This window comes from Solea solea, chromosome 5, assembly GCF_958295425.1.
Source record: "Solea solea chromosome 5, fSolSol10.1, whole genome shotgun sequence".
NCBI classification, from domain to species: domain Eukaryota; kingdom Metazoa; phylum Chordata; class Actinopteri; order Pleuronectiformes; family Soleidae; genus Solea; species Solea solea.
The window spans coordinates 22,515,985-22,541,760 of record NC_081138.1 but is presented as its reverse complement, the minus strand read 5'-3'; the positions used below and the strand labels follow the sequence as shown (position 1 = coordinate 22,541,760).

Here is a 25,776-nt window from a genome sequence, read left to right as displayed (position 1 = left end):
TCGGCTTTGAAATGGCGTTCGACTACAAGTAAGCGTCGCTGGAAACGAGCCCGGAAAAAAGCCACATGCTCTTGATTAAGACAGTGTGGGCCGATCAACAAACAGATAGCAGGGAGTTTTGAATGACGGTGGTTTCCCTCGTTCTCCCAGTCATTCACATGAGAAAAATCCCAAAATGGAGGACACAGAGTGTGTCGCACATCACTCTCTTGTGTTTGTGTCGGAGGATTTTTGGTTCTGTTCATGGAAAAGCTTACTTTCAGCTACAGGAGAAATTTCAGTGAATCACACTCACGTGTTGTCTATCACTTACAAATCTTGAAGTAGTAAATGAAACCAGGCTTAAGCTGTGGATTGTTTTGTACTTGCTGGCCTCTTCATCCTCTCTCCGTCTTTTAAAAATATTTACCTCTGGTGCAAGATGAATCCTAGGACAGGTTGAGCAATTCGGGATCCATCATCCAAATTAAATTCTTCATTTCTCTTGGGATGAAAGGACTTTTGTTGTGTTTAAAGCAGAGCAGCCATGATTTTCCTTTCTCACATACTGTAAACAATATATAAAGCTTGAAGAGGACTGTTTGTTTCTAGGTAAAGCTCAACACTGGCTCACTCTCTCTTTTTACGAGATACCATATTTTTTATCCTTTGTTATTCTTCCTGCTCTTAATTTTTAGCCACTTTTATGACTCATGTCTTCTCGTCCATGTCGTCTCACCACATGGTCTCCATGTGTTTCACCTTTCACTGATTTTTTTTTCTTCTTCTCCTCCTTCTAAATTTCCTCCTCGTCTCTCAGGAACACAAGGAGAGCGGCAGAAGTGTGGATGGACGAGTATAAAAACTTCTACTACGCTGCCGTCCCGTCAGCCAGAAACGTCCCCTATGGAAAGTAAGTACCTGTCAGTGGGAAACGACAAAATAATGTCACTAAATCATGAGGGTCATGAAGGACAAGGCAAGAACAGGCACATGAGTTCTTAGTTCGCCAATTAGCAGCAGCAGCAGCAGCAGTCACGTCTCTTGCGAAAGTTCCATGAGGCCTTAAATGAAGAAGTTTGCTTTGGGTTGATCAAAACACAGTCGTATTCTTTCATGTGCTGAAGGCATTAGCGTTACGTTTTAAAGTTGTATGACCTTAAGAGCATCTCGGGAGAATCCTTTCAAGTGCAGTCCTAACGAGTGCATGCTGGAATGGACACAGTTGCTGCTTTTATAATGTTTTTATTCTTGATATTACCAAATGTTTTTCTTATGTTGTTGGAGGTCACAGAGTAACACTTTCATCGTCGTTTGAAGTTGAAGTGCGCGAGACTTGGAAAATCTTGTCATGAAATGTTCCACAGGCATTTGTGCCGTCTTATTTGATCTCCTGACATTTTTGCTAAGTTTTCCACTTACCCTGTAAAAGTTCTTTTTACCATGTCTTCTAGATAAAAGCTCCTTAATGTAGCCTCAGATGTGCCCAGACACCAACTCCTTTCCCTCTTAGAATGATTGAGCAGGACTTTAATTCACTCAAACTTTAAGAGATACCTTATATTAGAAACCACAAGTGATCAGCCCTTTAATTCACTCCCTGTCTCCTCCTCCTCTCCCTACAGTATCCAGAGTCGTATGGAGATGAAGAAGAGATTAGGCTGTAAACCATTTAAATGGTACCTGGAGAATGTTTACCCTGAACTGAGGTAAGAAAGTTGCAGCTCTTTATGTTATACAGCCCAGTGCATGGTATGATTGGTATATTCTTTATGTAATGAGACATAAATGACATCTAAATTGGACTCATTTCCTCACTCACTCCAGTTTATTAGAAAACAACATTTTTCTTTGAGACAGAATTATAGATTCTCTGGTGTCAAGTATCAATATTTTCATTAATAAAAGAAATGCCATTTTCCTGCCAGTTTGAATCATAAGTGCCACCGTGGCGCTTATCACAGTAACGAGGCTAATGTGAAAGGAAGTGAACACGCTGAAAAGAAGTTGACGGCAGCAAAATCTGCCCTTAAACTTTTTTAGAGGCCTTCGGTTGTCGTCACTTAGCTATTGTGGTTTGTGGTGATTGTCTTGCAATAGCAGATGGAATGATATATGATTGAATTGTGCATGAGGATAAAATGCACTCAAGTTAATAGCATAGAATTACTATAAATTCCAGTCAGGACCTCAGGATTTGTAAAGATGTGATTTAAAGGTCCAGTCTGTAACATTAGCAAGGGTTTAATGAGTGTATAGACCCTTTCATTGTACACAAACATTCTGCAGTTAGGGGTCAGAAAACGTCACAACAGGTAAGCGAATAGCATGTGTGTCCACGGTCCGCCACCGAATAATTCTGAATATGTTCTTTCGTTGACGATTTAGGAAGATTTAGGATAAAAATAAATTAGTATTAGCCGACGGCAATAGTCTGCCTGACCCAGCTTCCATAAAAGATTGGGTAGAGGATATTAGCAAGTGGCTATTCACTCTTACCTTATAGATAAACCTAGCCTGTACACGCAAGAAAGGCTATGCGCATACAAGTCTTACAAGGAACATTTTTATTACACCATGTTTGCTTGTCAACGCGCTAGCCGGCCGGAGCTAACTACTAGCTAGCTACGTCCAAGACCACAACATAACTTTAGGCAGCATAGGTTTCATATACTGTACATATGTGTGTCGACACACACATTTCTGTGAAATCCAGGCTTTTCATCATAATCTAATAGAAAGAGCTACAAACGCGAGCACATGTCTGTGACGTAGCTCTCTAAAGGGTCTATAATCACGTTTGTACTTTGGCGAGGGACTTGTAAACACCATATTGTGCACAGCCATATTTCTACGGCGGCCCGAATGGACAAACCAGCCAGAGCTTGCAATTAGTATTTTGAGGTGAAAGCTTACTATGCAAACATAAAAAAAAGAAAGAAATTATTTCCCGTATGCTAGAGTCACCATAGGACCACACTGGAAAGTTATTTTATAACTTTTGTGTGTTTATCCTCAACATCTTAAATATTTATGATGCAGTGCTGTACTGTGTTTACAGACTTTCACAATTATCTCAATAAAATTGTGAATTGTGATTATTTTTAGTCATGTCTCCATGGGTCTGTTTACTGTTAGGAGTTTATAAAAGCGTGACACAGTTAATATTTACTCTAACAATATTTTGGTTTTGTGTGCTTGTTCAGGGTCCCGGATCACCAGGACATCGCGTTTGGAGCTTTGCAGCAGGGAGGAAACTGTCTGGACACACTGGGTCACTTCGCCGATGGGGTGGTGGGCGTGTATGAATGCCACAATGCTGGTGGAAACCAGGTAGCGTTACCGCGACAACACATGCAGGTCAGCTTGTCAAAACCTTCACTTTAAAGACACCGGGTTTGGATGCTGGTGGCACATGTGGTGAGAACACACAGGGGTGATCGAAGTCAGGTGAAACTTAGGTGAAATTTAAATTTCATTCTTGACCTGCACAAAAATAACATGTGAATATTCTTTTATGAACTTCTTTACAGTTAAAGCTGGCTTAGGCAACATCAAGCATCCATATTTTCATAATAACCTTTCAGCATTCAGAGACTTTGACCACTCACAGAGCACTTCAGTGAGAGAAGTCTGTGTACAGGTCTCATATGTTGGGAGTGTTGCAAAGAAACCTAAAAAAAATGGAAAAGAGTTCAAAAGAGTTGGAGAATTTATCCAATAAAACATGGATCAGTATAGGTGGAGCCTTTCAGACATAGACACATAACCTGAGACTATTTGTGCTCGGCTGGTGGGTGACAGAAACCCTCCATCTCAAAGTGTTAATATTTAACCACCTTAGGTATGAGGTACCAAGTGGCAGCTGGTAGTGCATGTCACCCAGAGGAATCGGAAATCCTGTTTTGAAGCCTCAAGATTTGTGATTTTGATGTGTTGCAACAGGAAATTCACAGACCGGGCCTGTAACAAGGCACCTATCGGAGCAGCTGATCTTCTTGAAGCACTTTGAATGTAGTATGTGTGTGTACGAGAATGTCCCGTTGAAAGGAGGTAGTTTAGGATTTTTAACGTGAAGTTGAATGATTTTCTTACACATAGTCAGAATGTTGCATATTATTTGACTGCACTGTGTGTTTGTCCTGTGCCGAGAAGCAGTTGTGGGGTGGGCAAGCACACGCTCAACAAAACATGGCTTTTTAAGCAGATTTAAGACTTTTTTAATCCAAGAAACAAAACCCTGGCAGCAGTAAACCAACAACTCCTGTGTTTTTCTAAAATGGCTTTTTTTTGTCTCATTGGACTCTGGTGTGGAGGAGTTAGTGGTTTACAAAGTGACACAAACCTCAGTTTCCTGTTGTTAAAGGCTGTCTAACAGTCCATGAACATATTCAAATTTTATGAGGCAGGCCTATTGTTGAGTGGCTAGAATCTGTTGCAGTGCGTTGGCAGAGTCAGAGGTGTGGATGCCTTTTAATATTTTTGAATACATCTGTTTTTGTAAAGGAATGGGCCCTGACCAAGGACAAATCAGTGAAACACATGGACTTGTGTCTGACTGTGGTGGACAGAGCAGCCGCTTCTCTCATCAAACTACAGGGCTGTCGAGAAAATGACAGCAGACAGGTAAAACAAAAAAACAAAAAAAAAACCCTGCTGTAGCTTCTCTTTTTCTCTCTGCCAATAAGACGCTCTGTGTGTTTTACATCATACTGTCGCTCTCGTGTCACCAGAAATGGGAACAGATCGAGTCCAACTCGAAGCTTCGTCACGTGGGCAGTAACCTCTGTCTGGACAGCCGCAGTGCCAGGATGGGCGGACTCACTGTGGAGGTGTGCAGCCCCAGCCTTAACCAGCAGTGGAAGTTCACCCTCAACTTACAATCATAGGGGGGGGAAGGGGGGCGCTGCAGAGACCAGGCCGAGTTGAATGCTCAGTAGAGACACCAACTGACTCTGCGACGCGGTTAAGAAGATGGACTGAAGGAAACTTGATGGATAAATGGATATTTTTTGCTCCTCCTCAGAGGTGCAGCCAGTCATGCACCCTTCTCCCCCACCAAAAAAACTATGGGCCACGTCCTCCTGGGGGAGAGGCTTGCAGATGTTGTGGAGTAATCTGTCTGTGATGGATGGATGGATGGATGGATGGACGGGTGGGTGCTGACAGTGATGACCACGATGAGGATCATAGTGACAGAGAGGTTTTCCACCCAAACTACATACCTCAGTGTTTTTCATTGATGGTTCCAGAAGCAAATGTTGAGTGATTTTTTTTTTTGGGATTTTTTTTTTTTACTTTTACTTTATTTGACACTGATAAAATCAAAACTCTTTTTACATTGTAATTGTTATATTTTATTAATATTTTATTCCTTGCTCTTAAATCTTTACGGGGTTTCACAGGAGCTTTTTTTTTTTTGTTCTTGGACGAATCGGATGTTGGTGGTGTTGCTCCTTTCCTGTGCTCTCTAGTTGGTTTTTTTCACACCGAGCTGGAGCCTGCGGCAGCAGAACGAGGCCTCAGCTTGTGCTTTTGGTTTGATTTGGGTATGGAGTGATCTGAAGGGAAGAAAATGGGCTCAGTTCTTTGAGCTTCTCCTCTTGTTTACTTTCATCGGTTAACAGGATCAACAGAGAAAAGAGTGGAGAGGAAAAATGCTGTGTGTACTTCTTTGTTTTATTTTTTTTTTCTCTTGGGGAGGGAGCAGGGTTCAGGGAGGAGCATCTGCTCTCTGGACAGGGCCTGACACCAGTTTGGCCCCGAAGAGCACGGACCGAAACCAGGAAGTGTCTTTAAGCTCACCATAAAGATTTACTGTCTTCAGGCTGCAGCACTGGCTGCTACAGCACCTTCACTTTTTTGTCTCTAAAGAAAACACACAGAAAATAAATCTCTTTCCAGTCTTTTTTTATTTGTTTACTTTTGTCAAAAAAAAAAGAAAAAATGGAACCAAATTTCAAATGGATGTTTTGTGTTTCAGGAAAACCAGAGGAACAATTAAAAAATAATTTTTCTTTACATACTCTTGCTGCTCTCTAACTGCTTCCTGCGGAGTGGCTGCACAGATCCTCATCTTTGCATGTGTTTCTATTACAGCTGTTGGAAGGTTACTGTGTAATCAAACTGGATTTAATGTTACAGCTTCTCCTCTAGAGCTAACAGGTGTTTGTGGCAAACAGATTAAAAGGTGACCGTTTTTTAATATCACTGCAATGTTTTCAAAATGAATTCCTAATTGACCAAACTCTGCATGTAGGAAACTCCACAGTTTTGTTGTTTTTGTGTTTTATGTAGACGGACATCACAGATGCTGCTTTTTGTTCTTGGTCAGACCTCGTATTAACATCCATCGCTCTGTTATTCATGAGAAATGATTTCTCTTCAACTTCCTCCGCCGCTACGACCCTTAGGCCTCTGTAGTTCTTAGTGGTGCAGCGCCGCAGCTCGTCCTCCCTGGCCTTTTCCTGAGAATATTCTAGATGTGCGTTTGGTTGCACTCGGTTGAAACCTTGTTTTAAATCATTTGTCATTTGTGTTAAGTGTTTTTTCTTTTTTTTTAAGAAGAAAAATTGCCCAGCCCAAGTGCGACTCACCTTAATGTGTCCTGAATGTGATTTCAGATCTGATATTCAGGTCTTTCAACGGTGGTGTTCTGGCTCTGAGACGCATGTGTCCACATTCTTTCACGTGTGTGAACATAAATCTGTTCCCTGGTTGCACGGCCACAGTCGATGTCCTCTTACCTGCTGCGGTTTCACAATGTGCTGAAAGTATTTTTTACCCTTCATTGGGGCCAATTCGTTCATTTATCTGTAGCCACCCCCACAATATTAATGAACACCACATGATTTCCTTTTTCAAATGGGTTCATTTGTATTTCATGGTAGAGCTGTGTGCACATCTCCACTTTTCACTGACACATCCTCACAGAGTGGATAATTGACTCTGTGCAAACAGACACGACATCTGTGTTTATTTCATGTGAACAGGCTCAGCGGTTGTGATCAGATCGCTCAGGTCTGTCTTTGTTGACAAAGTAAATCCTTGCTTGTTTCGGCCCGAGAACACCAAAAACCTACAGTTATTAAAAAACGTGACATTCATGTGCACACGTGTTCTTAAGGCTGCGTGCATCTCCACCGTGTCTCCAGACTTTCACTTAGTCATGTTTTCATCAGCATATTTGTCTTGGCTGTAGCCGTCGCTCTTGGTCGATGATGAGTCATAGGGAGCTTTAAGCTGCAGTAAACAACGTTTTTACTTTTTGTTTTTCCACTGTGTCCGTTAGAGCTGAGCAGACTTTTCTCATCCCGAAAATTCTGAATCGTTTTTGAGTCCGACTCAAGTCCCGACTTGGGCATTGACTTCTGAACGTTTGAAATGAAGACTCTTTGTTATGTAGTAGAACATAAATGTGGCCTCTGATATTGAAATATTGCTGTATTAATGCCGCTTTAATGCTGCAATATTTCCATTTTGATGCTCTAATGTCACACATGTACACATGTTCACAGTATTAAGAGGCACCTGCAATGGTTACTTTAGCATGGAGGCATTTATAGGGACTTTTGGTGCAAAATATGAGTCTGATGAACTATTAATGACCATGAATTGAGGACCATCCTTTTTGTCTTTTATGGCAGTGCTTCTCAATGCCTGTCCTCGGGGCCCCACTGCCCTGCATGTTTTAGATGTTTCTCTGCTCCAGCACACCTGTTCCAAGTAATCAACCCGTCAACAAGTGCTGCAAGACCCTGCTGACGAGCATTCATTTGAATCAGGTGTGTTGGAGCAGGGAAACCTCTAAAACATGCAGGGCAGTGGGGCCCCCGAGGACCAGGATTGAGAAAACACTGTTGTATACTGGTAAATTCTCCTGAACAAAGGTAATCATACAACGAAGAGCTGAGTCGCACACATCCAACTGCAGCATAGCAGTTCACTTCTATTCTGTGCAAAAGAGCAGGCAAATTTGTTGTGTGGAGGTCATATAAACCAATGTCTCCCAATCCTGGTCCTGAGGGACTCCTAACCTGCATGTTTTAGATGTTGCCTTACTACAACGAATGGGCAATTATTATTATTAGCAGGACAGTGGGGTCCCTGAGGACCAGGGTTTGGGAAACACTGATATTAGCTGTGCCGAGCCAGCTGGTTCTTTATAACAGTGTTTTCTCAATCCCGGTCCTCTGGGACACTCTGCCCTGCATGTTTTAGATTTTCCCCACTCCAACACACCCCGATGTGAGTGGTCAGTTCATCAGCGAGCGCTGCAGAAGCCTGATAACGACCCATTTATTTGAATCAGGTGTGTTGGAGCAGGGAAGCTACTAAAACAGGACCATGAGTTGTAATGAAAATCAAACTGCTCCACAAAGGAGAGGCTGTCAGTGAGTCGAGATATCGACACTGAACATAAGGAATCAGTAACTGCAAACACGAACGCACATAAGCTGATTTCACATGATCGTGTCCTGCCTGCTTTCAGCAAACAATTCCAGCAAAATTGTCATTTCTGTGGACAAACATAATCAATCACTGTCTGCCGCGCCCCTGACTGTGTGACACAGATGTTTTGTAGTAGTGACATTTGTGTCGTTTATGTCTAATGTAGAGCTTTGTGTATTTGTATGTGCTGTAAGTGCAGTCCTCTTGGACGTCAGACTCGACTTGAACATTGGGGACTGAAGACGTTAGTCGACTACAACACCTGGCTGGCACGAATAACAATTTCCTCTTTATATCTCTCAGCGCTGCAACATTCCAGGGTGTCTCCAGACAGCACTGAGCCTCTTCTTAGTTTCCTGTTACCAGATTGTGTTGCCGATACTGTTCATAGGACGCACAGTGCATTTCGCAAACAGACACACTGTCTGTTTGTGGAAGTCGTCTCCCCCGTGCTTCATCATCTCTTCATCTTCACTGCCGTGATCCTGACTGATGAGTAATGATGGCGAACACTGGGGGGGAATTGGTTTTGATTAAGTTTGGAGCGACTCCTCGCTTGGCAGCTTTAAAGGCAGCCACACAAACACAGAGCTGTGTCAAAACAGATAAACTATACAGTGAGAATTACACACACAAATCATTCCTTGTTAACTCTAGAGAGAAGCTGCAGCCTCGTGTGTTTGTTAATGTGAAGAAATGTCCTCTCTGCTCCTCGTTATTGTCTGTCTCACATACACATTTACATCTTAATTCTTTTTTTGTGTGTGTTTTCACTGAGTTTTAAACCTGACAAAGACAGCTGGCCTTGTTCGCTGTGTTGTCTGATACCATTTCTTTCTTTCTTTCTTTCTTTCTTTTATTCTCATTCTCGTTTTCTGCCATTTTGTGTTCATGTCTATGTTCATGTCCATCCATAAGAAACCATGTGGAGTGGAGCTGGTTGAAAAGCCTATCCTTTGACTTGATAGGTTGCTTCATCAGGACCCGTGGGTGAGAGTCACCCTGAGAAGTTGTGAGGACAGTTTTGTGTTGCCATGGTGACCAGATTCAAGGGCCCAGATGTGGTTTTTTATGAGTTTTACATTCTGGGGGATTTTTTGTTGTTGTTGTTGTCTTATTTCTGTTTGCAAAATAATATGAAATATTTTCTTTTTGTCTAATTTTCTAATAGTTTTAATGAATTCTTCCTCAAATGTGCATTTAAACATAGTGTCTTCACTCAAATGAGAGGCTTTGAAGTACTCGACAGGTGATGCAGATGGCAATAGAAACATAGATGGTTTATCCACTCACCTATGACGTTATATACGGGGCTCCATGGACTTCCAAGTGGGCAGAGCTCATTTTTAAATGGATTTATTTTACATGTTGTCATCTTGTTGTTATGTTTTAACTCTCAGCTCATTCTGAAATTGAGTCTGACGTGTGTAAACAGTTAGTTCAAATTCTTTTTCCTTTACTTTTAATTTCTTTGTGTAATTTGTAGAGCTGTTAATATGTTAGGTATATAAATGGCCACAGGCATCATCCTGACCTCTCACTGTAGGGTCTTCATTTTCATGTTCTCTGAGCTTACATGGCAATGTTTTAGTGGCCTGTAGCGCCCTCTACTGCCATACATGTTTTTTTGGTCAACAGTCAGAGATGTAGTGGGAGAGAGAGTGGAGGCAGTTTTTTCTTCCTAGTTTTTTAAATCATTTTCGTTGACTGTATAAAGTGTTAAATCTGCCTCATGACACCTCAGAACAGGCACGATAACCAAACTGCTTACAGCAGAGCGATCATGGCAACGCCGTCTGCGTCGCATCCAGACATGTTGTCTAAAAACCTCCTTCAAACGAGTCTTATTCTTATGAAGATGAACAATTCACCTTTTCATTTTATATATAATATTATTAATGTTATACACAGAGGAAATGACTGCAAAAGTCCACAGCGCCTCATTTTGATTGGATAATAAAATGTTTACATCTTTAGCACAATGTGCCAAAGTTCCTTCCAGGAAGAACAAAAAGGGGCAAAAGCCTTTTTGAAAAATTGTGAAGTGTTGGTGCACGTTTGCCTCCAGTATGTTGCTGATTGTAAGATTCCGGTCAGATTGCAGGGGGTTGACGGCTGTTAGCTGCTGATCTGGTGTCTATTTCTACAATGGACCAGGGCCTCCTTATTTGATGTATTCAACACCAGCTGTGTAACGATGAATTTAGACTTAAAAAGCGTCATTTATTGGGAGAAATGATCTCGTCAGAGTGGCAGATATCTTAGTTTAAAGCAGGTATTCAAGTCACCAGGATCACACCTGTACACCTGGCACCTGTACATTTCTGCCAACCACAGATGCATGTGAGCTCACATGACCTGACTACACACGTATATGATATATTTAAAATAGGCATAACATAATCAATTATAGCCACTTGTTGATTTTCCAGTTGCTAAAAGCTGCAGCTCGACTGCAGAAGCGTTCGTTCTGGTTTTGGGAATGGAACATTTGAATTTCTTTTGTAAAGAAAAGTTTACATTCATATTTAAGTTCATATTTAGCCGACTGCTTAAATTGATTGAATAAAAAAAACAGCCATGTGCTTTAATGTTGAAAATTGAAAATGACATACATCTTTATGCATCAGGGAATCAAATCATGAGACCAGTGAAGATCAGCGTGATATTTATACCTGATGAAAATCACTCCCTGATGAATAAGTGAATAAAAGTGGTTCAGTTTAGGCCAAGTCAGTATTCTGTGGTTAGGTCAAAAAAAGATCATGCATTTAGCATCAATATTCTCTATAAAATCACACAAGAATGTCCTTAGAACACTTCTGACAATTAGTCTTGAGCCTTAATCCCTGTCATTTGTCACAATGACACAATTGGAACATTTTCTGTGGTTTGCAGAAAATAAATACTGGGTGACTCAGCTGGTACATGTAGTCAGTAAAAGTGAGCATCGTCCTCACGGAGCCAGTTGGAGTTTATTCATCCCCACTGTGTTTGTGGTGGAGGGAAACAATCAACAGTTCATTTTTTTGAAGTCCAGATAAAAGACGCGTAAAAAGGTCTCTCTTCGTTTCCGCAAGAGACGAGTTATGTCTCATTTTTGTCCTAAGGAAGGAGACGTCCCCCCCTCGATCCACCTCATATACATCATGGTGTATATGAGTCAGGACAAGAGAAGGACAACATGTGTATACTGTAAAAGTCTCATTAACCAGGAGTGACATAACACAAAAACATGAAACTGAAACAAACTGACGGATTAATAATGTGTTTTCTACGAGGAAGGTGGCTTTGCTGAATGACAGTGGTTTTAAATTTACGCGGTGGTTGATCAAGCAGGAAGTGTTACACATGTAAAAGTGTATATTTTTGTATATACCTACATCCGTGTGTGTGTGTGTGTACAGTATGTACATATATACACAAGTGTACTCGGCTGCGGCTCCTAGTTTTGTTGTTGGACTGTACAGCGCTTCTAACTGTTCCCTGTTTTATAGATAACTGCAGAAATTCAACTTTGAATGATGGCAAATGAATAACTTAAATAAATGCATTTATATATATAAATATACAAAAAAAAGACCACGGTGTGGAGTCTTTTAATCTGCTTGACTGACTGACGGTGACAGCTCCATATAGCATCCACACAGACATACACAGATATAAACTGTAAAATGTCATCAGTAAATTTAACCTTGTGAACTTCCTGACGTCCTCCTGCTGCTTAACTTAACTTTCATTAATGTTCATGAGTCATAAGAAACCATCTCTCCATTGTTCTCATCCGAGGATGCACAATATTAGTAAAACATGAATCGTTCTTTCTTCATCCATCACGTACTGTTTATTTATTTGGATCTTAACAACCCACTGATGGGAAGATTACTTATTATTATTGTCAATATTATCATTGATGTTGTTTATTTATTTATGAACCACAAAGATCCAAATGTTATACACGTGTGTGTGTGTATATATATATATATATATATATATATATATATATATATATTTAAGAAACTTTTACATTTGATTACCACCAGAAAAAATATTACATTCATATGCATCAAAATTCTAAATCCAGAAAGGACATTGATGTACCCTGTACTGTAACTATGGCTTATGACATCAGTCCAGTTTCAGGGAAAGACATATAAAACTGAACAAAACAGTGACAAAATTAGCAAGCATTTCAAATCGAACAAAATCTCAAAATAAGAAAACAATATCTGCCATTACTTTACAAAAAATATATCTCCAACCTTAGTTCTGATGAGGAAATCTTCAGATGGCAGGAATTCTGTTAATTGCTACAAAAAGAACATCATAAGTTGTTTTTTTAAAGGAGAAACATACATTTGTCAGTGAAAGTCTGTAGGATATGATATAAATAAAAACAGGTTCAAAGTTAAATTCTATCTGTCTCTATATCAAAACATATGCATGACTGTTCCTTCTTCTGTTTTACATGTGCAAAAGTGAGGTGATTTATTTTTTGGAAATGTTGTGCTTTATCTTTATGGGAGTGACACAGAAATTGGAAAATGTGCCTCCTCCGTATGCGATCAGGTTACTGAGGATGGATGTAAATACCAGGTCTTGAAAGGGACCTTGTTTCTTGTAAATTGAAAATGTGAGAAAAATTGATTTTTTTCTCCTAAATGCATTTGATTTGTTTGAAATGTCTTTTTATTGTATTTCAGTGTAGGCCGTGGCCTGCAGTACTTACAAGGCCTGATTCGTGCATTCACCAAATTAATTGAAACATACTGTTGTTTTTATCTCACAATATTATCAGCACTTCATCGGCAGATATCGGCTTTAAAATGTATTATCAGATATCGGTAAACGGATATCAGCACTCCCACTATATCAGTGAAAAGTCCAATATCGTGCATCCCTAATATCAAAATTCTATCAAATATCAAAAACAATTATTTTAATCAATGTTGACATGATTATTTCTTATTTTCCATTGTTAAATCCATGTTCAAATCTTTGCATTTGCATTTTTAGCGAACTCAAATAAATAAAGTTTGAGTGTAGTCACGCCCCTCCAACAGGGGGCGGTAGGAGCTCCAGCGCACGGAGCAGCAGCGCAGAGAAAGAACATGCTGAAGGGCTGATCGGAGCCTTCACACACGCGCAGGTGGTATCCGTTAATATCCGACCGAAGACCCGTGAAGTGAAGCGGCCGAGTCATGAAGAACGAAGGCATTGAGGGGATGGAGAGGTTCGAGAGCCCGGGCAAAGGCAGAGGCCTGCGGGCGCTGAGGCACTTCGCGGTGGGGGAGCTGGTGTTCGCCTGCCCCGCGTACTCCTCCGTGTTGACGGTAAACGAGAGAGGAGCGCACTGTGAGCACTGCTTCACCAGGTAAACCAAGCCCAACAACAGCGCACTCACCTCCGTCAAACAAGATCAGATAAAACAGTGTTAGCCTGGTTGTTGTTGGGACAGGCTGTCCCGCTGAGCGCAGGCTAACCTCGGCTTCTAGCTAGGTCAGCTGGTAAACTAGTGGACATGGATCCGGCTGGTTCAGGCAGAAGTGGGTCAGAAGCAGCTCACCTGACTCACTGCACGGACAACCGTTTAATATCGCCTATGTGTTCATGTCTTTTATGTCGACCGGATTAAATTGCCGGATTCCTTTTGCATGTCTGATCAGTTAAACTGTTTAATACTACTCGACTCAAGCTTGACTTAAAGGAACGTTTATAGAATTCTGCTCTGCAGTGCACTATAAACCATGTAAATGAATGTACATTGTAGTCAACTAACCATTTAATACATGAAATTGTTGACAACATTTTATATTTTTGGATAAAAAGAAATTTGGCTTATCAAAATGCTGGGAACAAAACATGTGTAAATTTACTTTAACTTTAATTGGCAAATTAATGAAGCAGTAATTGGCCATTGCTCATTATTAATGTTTCTAAATGATTACGATTACACAAACTGATTCATATATGTCTAACCCGTCTATCTCTTGTTTTCATTAATTTTTTATTAAATGTACTGTATATCTATGCATGTGACAAATAAGAGTCCTTGAAAGGAAAGATCAACTTTACTGCTCCTTTTAAAACTAATACTTACCTGTAGTCTCAATTAACCTGTTAATATTCCAGTAGAAAGTATAAGTGATGTGATACTCATACTTGGAGATAATGTTATAATGTGTCTGTCTGCTGACTGCATTACTGTCGATCTGTCATCCCTATTCCCCAAAGAGTAGGACTGATGTGATACTGTGTGTAGCTATTGATCCTAAATCTGATACCTTTCCCTTTTTCAGTATACATGGCTCGTTTTAAAATGACTATGTTGTGATCTTGGTATTGGACACAAAAACATTATATCAAGCCATCACCAAAAGCCATCGCTGTGATTTCACAATCTGGCTTTCATATTTGTATTTATATGCCATAGGCAAAAACATTATATTATTTCATTTTCAGTCCATTCAACTAAACCATCGCTAACTGTTTGGTGCAATGACGATAAAACTTTCTCCATCTAAAAAAAGCGCTTGAACATTCACAATGTGTGTGCATGTGTAACTGACAAACACAATATGGTTAAAGTGCCCTACTCTTATTTTTAATGTTTTAACATTAAATATAAAGATAAAGTTTTATCCCTGTGACTTGCCTGCATTTTTCTTAAGTGTGTTGTAAAGGGAGTCATAGTGCATTATATCTTAAGTGTTAAATGTACTCCAGTAGAGATGTAACGATATGAAAATTTCATATCACGGTTATCGTGACCAAAATTATCACGGTTATCAATATTATCACGGTATTGTTAGATGTGTTCAAAATGTTCCAAAAGTACTGAACACACACACACTGAAATCTTTTAACCAAGTTTTATTTAAAAAAAGATATTTTATATTATATGATTATTATTATTATTATTATTATTATTATTATTATTATTATTAATAATAATTATCATCTGACTGACTGACACACACACACACACACACAGGTCCTCACTCTGTGTCGGATAATAATTAAGTAGCAGCGGTCGTACACAGCATAAAAATAAAATAAAAAAACACAGAAACAAACACATTTTGGTCTGCTACGGTACCTGTCGTCTGCACACTACTCGCTTTCGCGAGACAAACCATGACGTTTCCCACTATTCCGAAATCCCGTTTTTGTTGACTTACCCGCTGAAAAGTTGTGTGTGGTGGTCACGGAGATGGCTCATCATATTGGAAGTGGCTTCGCGCCGCGAAGTTCGCGGAGTTTTTTTATTTGCATTTTCTGCACAAGGATTGATTGTCTTCAATTATTTTACTCTCAAAATCCTTTAAAAATACAAAATATGCCCAGATTTCTGATTTTATGGGGGGTAATCTCTGGAGCGCAGGTGGCTTCAGCCGTGTTGTCGCTGGACAGACAGTGCAAACTGCGCATGCGCGCCCGCTTGAGCGAGTGCCGTTCAGGTGCTGCTGCTTCTCCAGGAAATGAGCAGTATCACTGTGAGTTTTTCGGTAATCAGTTGCGGTAATCAATCACGGTTTTAACGATAATTAAAATTTGAAACGGTATGATAACCGTCGGGAATTTTACCGCGGTTTATCGTCATACCGGTAATCGTTACATCCCTATACTCCAGTCTCTCACACATGCACATGTCTGTCTCAAGTTAAGCAGTAAAAGGTTAAAGTGCTAAATATAGGTGTCCATTTGTCCAAAGAGAGGCAGAGCCAAGAGATATGTGTGTGTGTGTGTGTGTGTGTGTGTGTACAGATTGACTTCTCTATAGTCAGTTTTAACATTGAATCTCTCTTGCTCTTCATTCATATTTTTAAAACAAAGCAAAAGCTTATTTATTATATATTATTATATATTTTACATATAATTTCTTTCTTTGGCAGCAGGATCTAAATTCCATAGGTCCTGCAAAACTGTTGGGCTGCAACAATTAATTGATTAGTAATCAACCTCTAAATGAGTCACCAACTATATTTTTGGTTATTGGTTTTGATGTAAAAAGAAGTTCTCAGGTTCTTAAAAGTTAGTGTTTTCTGGTGTCTTTGCTCCTCTGTGACAGTCAATTGAATATCTTTGTGGAAAAAGTAAGACACCTGATCAGTACAATCATCAACATCTTTTCACCATTTTCTGACATTTGATTCCCATTCTCATTAATTCCCATAATTTCAATGGAAAGCTTCCAAATTGCTGAACTAAAATTCCCAATCCCATAGAAAGTGTCTGGAAATGTAATGGGAATTTTCCATCCCTTCGCCACCCTAGTTATTTCACATAGTGTGCCTACACTGAGTAGTGTGTGTAACCAGTGTGTTGTGTTTATGTCTTTACAGAAGAGAAGACCTTTTTAAGTGTGGTAAATGTAAGCAGGCGTACTACTGCAATGTGGACTGTCAGGTGAGTCCTTCACCTGCTCTTCTATGCATGAAGAATAACAGTTTATATGAATAATCAATAAGATTTACTACTGTGGAATTGTGTTGTGGTAATGTGGTTAGCCCTTGTGCCTCACAATTTGATTATCTGTTGGTATCCTTCTTTGCCATTTGATTGTTTTGCAGATGACTTTCACCCTTTGTCATACTTAAACTAACTTTTTTGTGTTGTAAATGTGATAAATTTAAATCACACTCCTCTACAGTAAACTTGAGGAATTCTGTGTTTGTGTGTGTATTTCTGACAGTTTATCGATATGATGAATTATTTCTTTCTTTCGCTGTCTTGCATTTAATTTCATACATGCTCATGTAAAACGTAATGTTTTGTGATTTTGTTGGCAATTGTTTTATCTTTGTTGTTCTTTTATGTATTCGTGCAGAGAGGTGATTGGCCAATGCACAAGCTGGAGTGTGTATCCATGTGTGCCTTAGGGGAGAACTGGTGTCCATCAGAGACGGTCAGACTGGTGGCCAGAATCATCATGAAACAGGTGAGGCAACAAATAGTAATTCATTCGTTGTTTATAATAATGGTGACATCCTCAAATGTGCTGTCGTGTCCACAAAGACATTCAGTTTTTGACTAGAATCCGTGTGTCATGTTGGCAGAGAGTCACGACAGAGCGCACCCAGTCAGAGAGGCTGCTCCTGCTCACAGAGTTTGAAGCTCGTAAGTGAAAATCCAATTGATTAATTACACGTGTGAACTTTTAGTTAATGGTGCTGTGTGTGTGAGTGAGAGAGAATGAGCTTTTCCTGTGTCTTTGCAGTAGATCTATATTTATATCCTCTGCTGTTGCCTCCAGTCCTGGTTTCATCCCTTTCTTACACTAAAAGCTGCTGCAGCACTGGGACTCAAGTCCCAAGCTTCTGACGGCTGTAATTTCATGATCACTTACCTCCCTTTAACAACCTCTGCACCCTTGTGCCAGGCACATAACTGTCCTTTGACACAACAGAGTGTGTGTATTAGCCAAAACACACAAACCAACAAGACTGTCCTGTCTCACAACTTACCATAGACCGTATGTTAAGAAATGAGCTCAGGTGCTGTAAGTGAGGCCAATGGGGGTGATTCTGCTGGTTAGTATGCAAGGCTATGAGATAATGAGGCAATTTCTCACCAAGGCTGTAACAGCATTGGTTTTTCTTATTGCACAAACGTGTAAAGCCATTGTCACTGCGTCAACAATGCCATGCAGTTGATATCAGCTGCACTGAGTTTCCCCAGCGTGCTCTTCCATGATGGTCATTGCTCATTTTCCCCGATCACAGGCATATTTAGTGTAGAAAGGCCCAGCCAATGTGACAGAACCAGGTCCAACGCTGATTTAATTTCAGATAAGGATATGTGTTGTCCCTCTGTGATCAGCTGTTCTGGCTGCACACAGCAGGGATAAAGAAAATAAGTCAAAGCATGCATTTAAAGTGAGAAAATGTGTGTAAAACTGTTAAATCTGAGCACAATTAAGACATTGTGCAAGACAACAGTACAGAGAGACACCTGATACCTGCTAATAGCACTCAGTGTGCGAAATGCATGACATGGTGTATTGACTAAATACGTGTGAATGTGGGTACTTTTAGCCTTTCATCCAAATATGCTCTCCTCTGGTTCTGGACAAACTGCAAAACTCAAGACTCAGTGGATGGCATCACTGTGGGCTGACACTTAGAAACCGCTAAGTGCTCATTTGCTTTTGTCATTTAATTTGAGTTGTTGTTGGAGGCTCCGATGTGTCATCAGAGGATTGTTGCTGAATTAACCCACACAGCTGTTCCCCCTTCTCTCTCTCATACAGCATTCTCATACAAAGCAAAGCAGTATGCAGCTGTGCAGCTGCCATCTGTCTATGTCTGAGTTTGTGTGAATGACAGTGGCACATGGCTTACAGCAGTAGCAGGTCACACACTCACTAACATTAAGTGGCTCCTCTATATGCTAATAATCTTCGGTGGTTAACCACAACACAATTCTTGCTGATAATATAATGCCTTTCTTTTGCATCTTCCTTCAAACCATCTGGCTTCTCTTATCAGTGAAAACTATTCTCGCTCGTTCAGACCTCAGTCCTTTGCCGTGTGTCATCCTCCACACTCTTTCCCCATTTCAACTTAAATAGCAGAGTGTTAAAGCCAACTAAACACACACATTATTCTAAATATAAGTGTGTCTGTGGTGTTGTTAATGACGTTCATTCCCCGCATTTGCTCTTTCTCCTGTCCTCGTGTCCTCTCTTGGTGTCTGTGTCATTGTCATCCTCCAGATTTAGATAAGACGGACGGCGAGAAGGATGAGATGAACCAGTCGGGCATCGCAGCGCTGCATCACTTCTACTCCAGACACATCAGCGACCTCCCGGACGATCAGGCTCTCACTGAGCTCTTTGCACAGGTAACACTAATATACTACTTGCAGTGTAACACTCCAGAGAGAAAATATGTGTATATTTATAAAGTAGTGAATGTGGGAGGTGCTTCTGTGCTGCTAAAGTGTCCAGACTTGGATTGAGAGTCTGGACCCTTTAGACCAAAAAAGACCTGGGGAGGGGCATTTTACGACACACCAGAAATCACAGATGGATTTCCCCCGAGGAATGAATATTAAGTACCTTTGTTCAACAGTCAAAACATACAATAAATAGGCAGGGACAATGAAAAGTAGATTTAAACACAGACGGCGAGACAAAGGCCTATCCAGAGAGGTGGATCTTCATTTACTATTCCAGAGCTCAGGACATCCAGAAACTTTAGGTTGGTTGACCTTAGTGCTCTTCATAACTCTTTTATATAATTTGACTATGCTATTGTCTCCTTTGTCTGTCCGCCAACATTAGCTTCTTATTTCAGGCCATATTTTATCCATATTTTATCGTTCCATTTCCTCCCACTCAGTTGAAGGGTGTGTTAAATCTCAGCAGAGCAGAGGGGGATTCAATTTGTAACTCTTGGTGCTGTTCTGTCTGCCCCCACCTGTTTACACCTGCTCTCCTGTTCTGTCGCTCCCTGTGTTTGTCCAGGTTAACTGCAATGGTTTTACCATTGAGGATGAAGAACTGTCTCATTTGGGATCAGCTGTTTTTCCCGAGTAAGTCGTCCATGTTGTCTCTCGCTCATTATTTAAGAGTCCATCCAATTATCAATTTAGTCACTGCACTGATGCGACACAAGCAGTGTTTTGAAGCGTGTTCCTGAAATAACGGTTTTTTCACGCTGTTTATTTCTATACGTCTATTTTCAGTGTCCTCATGACCACTTCTCACTCTTTAAAACAGTGATTTTTTTTTTTATAATTAGTAGTTTATTTTCAAACATGTTACATCACAGCTGTTTCAGTCTTTTTGTATGTGTGCAGGTTTTTTTCTTTTTTATAGTCAGTGTAGCATATATTCATGCACCATGATCTAGTCGAGGCGGTGTTGCAGTGCTCTGAGGCTACATCCACACACCCACGCCATTCATTTTTTATGCATAAACTCTACTTTGGCTAGACCTACCATCCACACTACCCTGGTGTTTTAAGAGGCCCCAAAACAGAGAAGTTTGAAGATGCTGTCGGCTCCATTTTAGTTTGGAAACTTCAGGTCTGCCTTTTTAGTCTGGACAGGCCCTTGAAATCAATGATGCAGTTACCTTCCTGATTGGTTTTTGTCCCTCTCCTTTTGAGCATCAGCGGTAAATGAACCGTGCACATAACAAAAATCAATTGTTGTTTCTCATTAGTTGTATTTTGTCAAACTAAGCAAACGACTGCAGAGGAGAACATTTGATTCTCTTTACACAGGCACACACATGCTTAGTGTACTATGTGTTCAATGGTCATGTGATATATACTAACACACTACGGATACGGGGATGAAATACTCGCTTGGACGTGTATTGTTTTGTTTGAAAACACATTTTTAAACAAAAGCAGTGTAGTTAAGATATTGCCCCAAAGTCATGATTTCCAGGATTTGTGAGTCTTTGTAATTGTCTATAATTAATTTTCCATACCATATTGAAATATTGCACATGATATTGATATACGTGAACCTGCAAGCACAGAAGCACAGAAGCATGCATAATGAATGTTCACAGCCTTAATTTATTCCAATTTAAGGTTGGAGCATCCGAACTGCCAGCCAGCTGCTTCTCTTGAGACTTAGAGTCTCACCTATTTTCTCAGTGCGCAATCGGTCTATATCTGCCTGCTGACACACCCTGAACCTCTTTATTTGCAGGAACATAAGACACATGGCTTTATATCTAGGAGCCCGTTTAGTTGCCTAGATATTACATTAGTCATGTTTCTGACCATTTTAAAAGGGAAACCCAATGTTAAACACAGCACCAGCTTTAACCATTCATGAACAACCGACACAGACGCAGTAGATCAGCAAAGCAGGTCTTCACACACTGAACACGCATCCATCCGTGTTAATGGTGTAAATGTAGCTCTGGAGTCCATCTTTGAATGGATTTGGGGACTTGAAACTCAACAGGTCACATCTGCTAATTGTTTTGATTTTATCAGCATTCTCCAGTTTCTTTATTGTGTTGTGTTTTTATTTGTTCCTTCCAGTGTAGCACTGATGAATCACAGCTGCAGCCCTAATGTCATAGTGACTTATAAAGGCACAGTGGCTGAAGTCAGAGCTGTTCAAGAAATAAACCCTGGGGAGGAGGTAAGAAAATGTCACACTCGTATACTTTGAATGTGCTGAAGTACAGTCATTATTTCTGTCCTTGCCTAAATGTTATCTCTCTCTCTCTTCCTCTCTCTCAGATATTTAACAGTTACATTGACCTGCTCTATCCAACAGAGGACAGGAAAGAGAGGTTGTTAGAGTCGTACTTCTTCGTGTGCCAGTGTACAGAGTGCACCACAAAGTCTAAGGTACTGATGATAAATGAATTTGTGTTTAAGAAATACTTAGTAATATTTACTCAGCTGGTGATACTGTACAGGGCATGGATCCTTTTACATGATCTTCTTGACGCTGGTTCTTGCCGTCAGCTGTTCTGTTTAAGCAACTGGCAACAGCCCTGCTGAACTCGCTGGATTTCAAAGTGCACAGTGAACTCCGACAGCTTGAAACTGGCACTGGTGGCATTCCATTTTTGCAGAAGCCTTTTATGCCATGATGGCAATGTAAACAAACTGAGTCACGTGATGCCCAGAGCTTTATATGAGTCCTCAAACCAAATTGTGTGCCTAAAACGGCATTTTCCAGTGTGATTTTAATTTATGTCGTGTCATTTCTCTCTAGGACAAAGCAAAAATGGCAACCAGGAAGCAAAGCTCTCCACCAAAGCCAGAGGAAATCCAGTCTATGCTCCACTACGCCAAGAATGTCATCGAGGAGTTCAGGAGAGCCAAACACTACAAAAATATCCTCTTTCTCTGACGCGAACTATATTTGTCACTCTGTTTCCCATCTCTTGGCAACCTTTCACGTCTCTGCATCTCACAGCTCTGCATCCTCTTCCTCCTTCTGCTTAACTCTCTGTCTCTCTGTTGCTATTTTTACTATTCCTTGACAATGCGACACCTCCCAGTGAGCTGCTTGAAATGTGCGAGCTCAGCCTGGAGAAAATGGGGACTGTATTTGGGGACACAAATGTCTACATGCTGCACATGATGTATCAGGCCATGGGTGTCTGTCTTTACATGCAAGACTGGGACGGAGCTATGAGCTATGGAGAAAAGATCGTTCAGCCATACAGGTAAATCTGGATCTATGTGATAGCCAGTTGAACGTTCAATTACATTTTTTTATTTATTTGAAATTTCAATCAGTGTGATCAGTGTTCAGTCAATTGCTCTGTATTCAAGTTTTTTGTGACTAACGAGCATAATTCGATGTCTGACTACAGCTGCTGAAGCAGCAGCATCAGTTTTATTTTTTGTTACAAAAACAACACGTCTTGTACCCATTTCACACACAAAGCACCCTGAATTCATTTTTTTCAACAAGGCTTTTATAGTGAAATATTTCCACAACTTACATATGAGCAACTTCAGTTTGAAGAGTCCTGACATTCAATTGAATACGGATCATTTTTATGGCATTTTCATAAAGATTAAACATCTTGGCTAATTTGAGTTCAATACTTGATTGATGAGTTTTGAGATATTTTAATGAAGAATTGTTACATATTATAACAAAAGACTACATTACACATTACAGTAAAAATCTTCATTTTTAGATGAGCCGGTCATCTTCTTACAGTCAAACACGCAGCAAACTTTCATTTATTCCGTGCACTTTCAAGATGTCAACATACTTTTATTAATGAATCAAACACCAGCCTGTCAAAAAACAAAACACAGACACAATTACACACTCGTTCTCGGGACTGTCGTCCTCTTCTCCTGTGAGGGAATGAGCTGCACCTCGGGCCATAAATTTCTGCCCTCCTCAGTCCATCATGAGCATTGATAGATCTTAGTCAAACAGCCTGCTGCATGCTTATTGGCTCACTACCGCTGATGAGTACAGCAATCTGATATTGAATGGCAACGCATTTTTGATGGTATGTGCTACAGAGGAATTTTGGTTGATACTTCAAAAGTATACAAGTTTATACTCACTACTTCGGATGATGTATTCATTACAGTATATTCTCTCTGCAGTGTATACTACCCTGCCTACTCTCTGAATGTGGCGTCAATGTATCTGAAATTGGGCCGTCTGTATTTGGGATTGGAAAAGAAGACGCAAGGAGTGAAAGCTCTAAAGAAGGTATTTGTTTACACACTTCAAAAAAGCTGCACTGTATTAGAATTGTTAAATTCTAGACCTTAACAATGTTTGATCAGATTCATTTGCAAGCATATTTATTTATAGAAACAATAAGAATTTAAATAAGGATAAAATCAAATTGTATCAAATGAATGGTATGGCATTGTGATTCTTCCTGCTCCTTCTCGCAACACATCTGTTGTTTTGAATTAGGATTTTTTCCTAACAATGATGTTCGAGAAAAATTAAGAAATGAAATTATACCTTTTTATATGGGAAACATGTCATCTTTTGCACTGCCAAAATTCTAGGTTATTTTAGAACAGACAAACCAAACACTGGCTGTAGAGAAGAGAAGGCCCCTCACTTTTTTCTCATGTTCTGCAACACTTTTGTAAAAATAAAAACACAAACTACTCTTCTGTCAATGCAAAACAAATCAATCACGCAGTGGGTTCACCTGTCTTTAAAAAAAAAAAACAACAGCTCATACTTGCTCATTTTGTTGTAGAAGTCAGTGCATATGTCTCTTGTCTTTATTTGCAGGCGTTGGCCATCATGGAGGTTGCTCATGGGAAAGATCACCATTATGTAGCAGAAGTCAAAAATGAAATCGTGGAGCAGAAGTAAAGGCGATGCAACTAAGAAGCAAAAAGAGACGGAGCTAGAAAAAAGCACCTACATGAGGGGACCTCTTGAAAAGCAACACCAACAATCAAATCATATCTGCATGGCATCTGCATGCGTCTTACTTCTTCTGATTATTTTTTTTTTTTAACTTTTTGTCCTCTGAAACTGGTTTCATGTTTCATCGTCATTCATGTCTGCTGTCAAAGTGTCCATGTCTTGGATCTGTCACACCTGGACACAAACTGATTAGGCTTACATTTAAAAAGTCCAACGTTATTTGAAAATATCGATGTCTCATTAAACTCATTTAACACCAGTGCTGTTTTTCAAAAGAACAGGTCGCAAAAGCAGAAATTTAAAGCATCTGATCTGCTTTTTTGGAGGAAACGAAGCTTCTGTGTGGCCATTGTCAGAAGTGAAGTTTCCCCTGTTTTTGTCTGAATAATTATCTTTGTGTTTTGTGGACTCATTGATGAACCGCAGCAGAGCATCTGCTTGTGATCTGAAAGTTTGAGTAGCTGTTTAAAGAGAGGACTTTGTGACATCCTGGGAGCCAATGAAATATCCAGCAGCACAGTTTTTAGCATTGTTTTTGTTCAAACTGAAAAAAAATCTGACTGACCATGTGTCAGGTTCTCTGTAGCAGTGCAGAAGAGAATACAAGGAACTTTTTCTCAACGTTTCATCAGTGGTTTGATTGATGGGTTTACCAGTATGGTTCTTAAGAACCAGGAGACACGTTGCATGCTCTGTCATTTGTGCTCTTTTTCATATTGGACTTAGTGACCAAATGGGCAATGGGTTTAACTGTCAAGGAACCAGCTGCAATTCTGTGTTACAGGTGTTTCCTCAAGGGCTGCAGATCTGAGACCAGTTGGTACTATAACCTGACCGGTAATCCTGGATCAGAGCCCCTTTGCTCTCAGGAAAAAACAGTGTAGGTCATGTCGGCTTTAACATCACTACATAGTTTTCAGGGTTTTCTTATGATTACCATCAGTTCAGATTGTTTTTATCATGGAAATTAAATCACCTCAACAGCAAAATATACATTTTCAGCATGACTTGATAGGAGATGCATTTTATTAAAGCAAAATAAGGCAGAGAGGATGTTCTCATCCTCACTACAGATTTATAAATGTAATAATCAGCATGAATATTTATTAAAAAGGGAAACGCAGGTCCCTTTAACTTTAAGAGGGTTTTTTTTTTAGCACTCTTAATAACTAAACATAATCACATCCCTGAAGTGTTTATCAGAGAGAGAAATACATGAAACTAAGATTAGCTATCTTTTGTTAATTTCTTAGATAAGTGTGTAAAGGGGGGGAATTTAAGGCAATACAAAGATCATCCCCTGAGCCTTATTTCACAATTCTTGCACTCAAATTTTATACAATTTTGAGACAAAATGTCAGAATCTGTAAGCACATTAACCTCCATGCAGACAGAGGAATGAAAATCAGATCTTATTTTGTCTTAACACCTGTAGCTTCCCCCTTTTTTTTTTCCATATGGAGGCATGAATGTGTTACTGA

At 40.0% G+C, this 25,776-nt stretch overlaps 2 protein-coding genes across 3 annotated transcripts in view; both read left to right on the top strand.

Moving 5' to 3' along the window:
- The window catches only part of galnt2 (UDP-N-acetyl-alpha-D-galactosamine:polypeptide N-acetylgalactosaminyltransferase 2), a 44,874-nt gene extending 34,911 nt beyond the window's left edge, over positions 1-9,963 (top strand). Inside the window, exons 12-16 of one of the 2 annotated variants that reach the window (XM_058629445.1) lie at positions 800-892; positions 1,605-1,688; positions 3,186-3,339; positions 4,486-4,605; positions 4,713-9,963. In XM_058629445.1, coding sequence (XP_058485428.1) covers positions 800-892; positions 1,605-1,688; positions 3,186-3,339; positions 4,486-4,605; positions 4,713-4,868 — 607 coding nt within the window. In that variant the 3' untranslated portion in view covers positions 4,869-9,963. The remainder of the gene's footprint in view (positions 1-799; positions 893-1,604; positions 1,689-3,185; positions 3,340-4,485; positions 4,606-4,712) is intronic. The other variant, XM_058629446.1, reaches the window with a different exon arrangement.
- A 3,563-nt stretch (positions 9,964-13,526) lies between these two features.
- Positions 13,527-24,921, top strand: smyd2a (SET and MYND domain containing 2a). Its single transcript, XM_058630167.1, has 12 exons — positions 13,527-13,804; positions 16,776-16,839; positions 17,261-17,371; positions 17,490-17,550; positions 19,148-19,275; positions 19,901-19,968; positions 21,445-21,547; positions 21,649-21,759; positions 22,133-22,253; positions 22,415-22,589; positions 23,500-23,608; positions 24,155-24,921. Exons 1-12 carry the CDS (start codon positions 13,632-13,634, stop codon positions 24,236-24,238), a joined length of 1,308 nt encoding a protein of 435 aa, XP_058486150.1. The 5' UTR covers positions 13,527-13,631; the 3' UTR covers positions 24,239-24,921.
- The last annotated feature ends 855 nt before the right edge of the window (positions 24,922-25,776 follow it).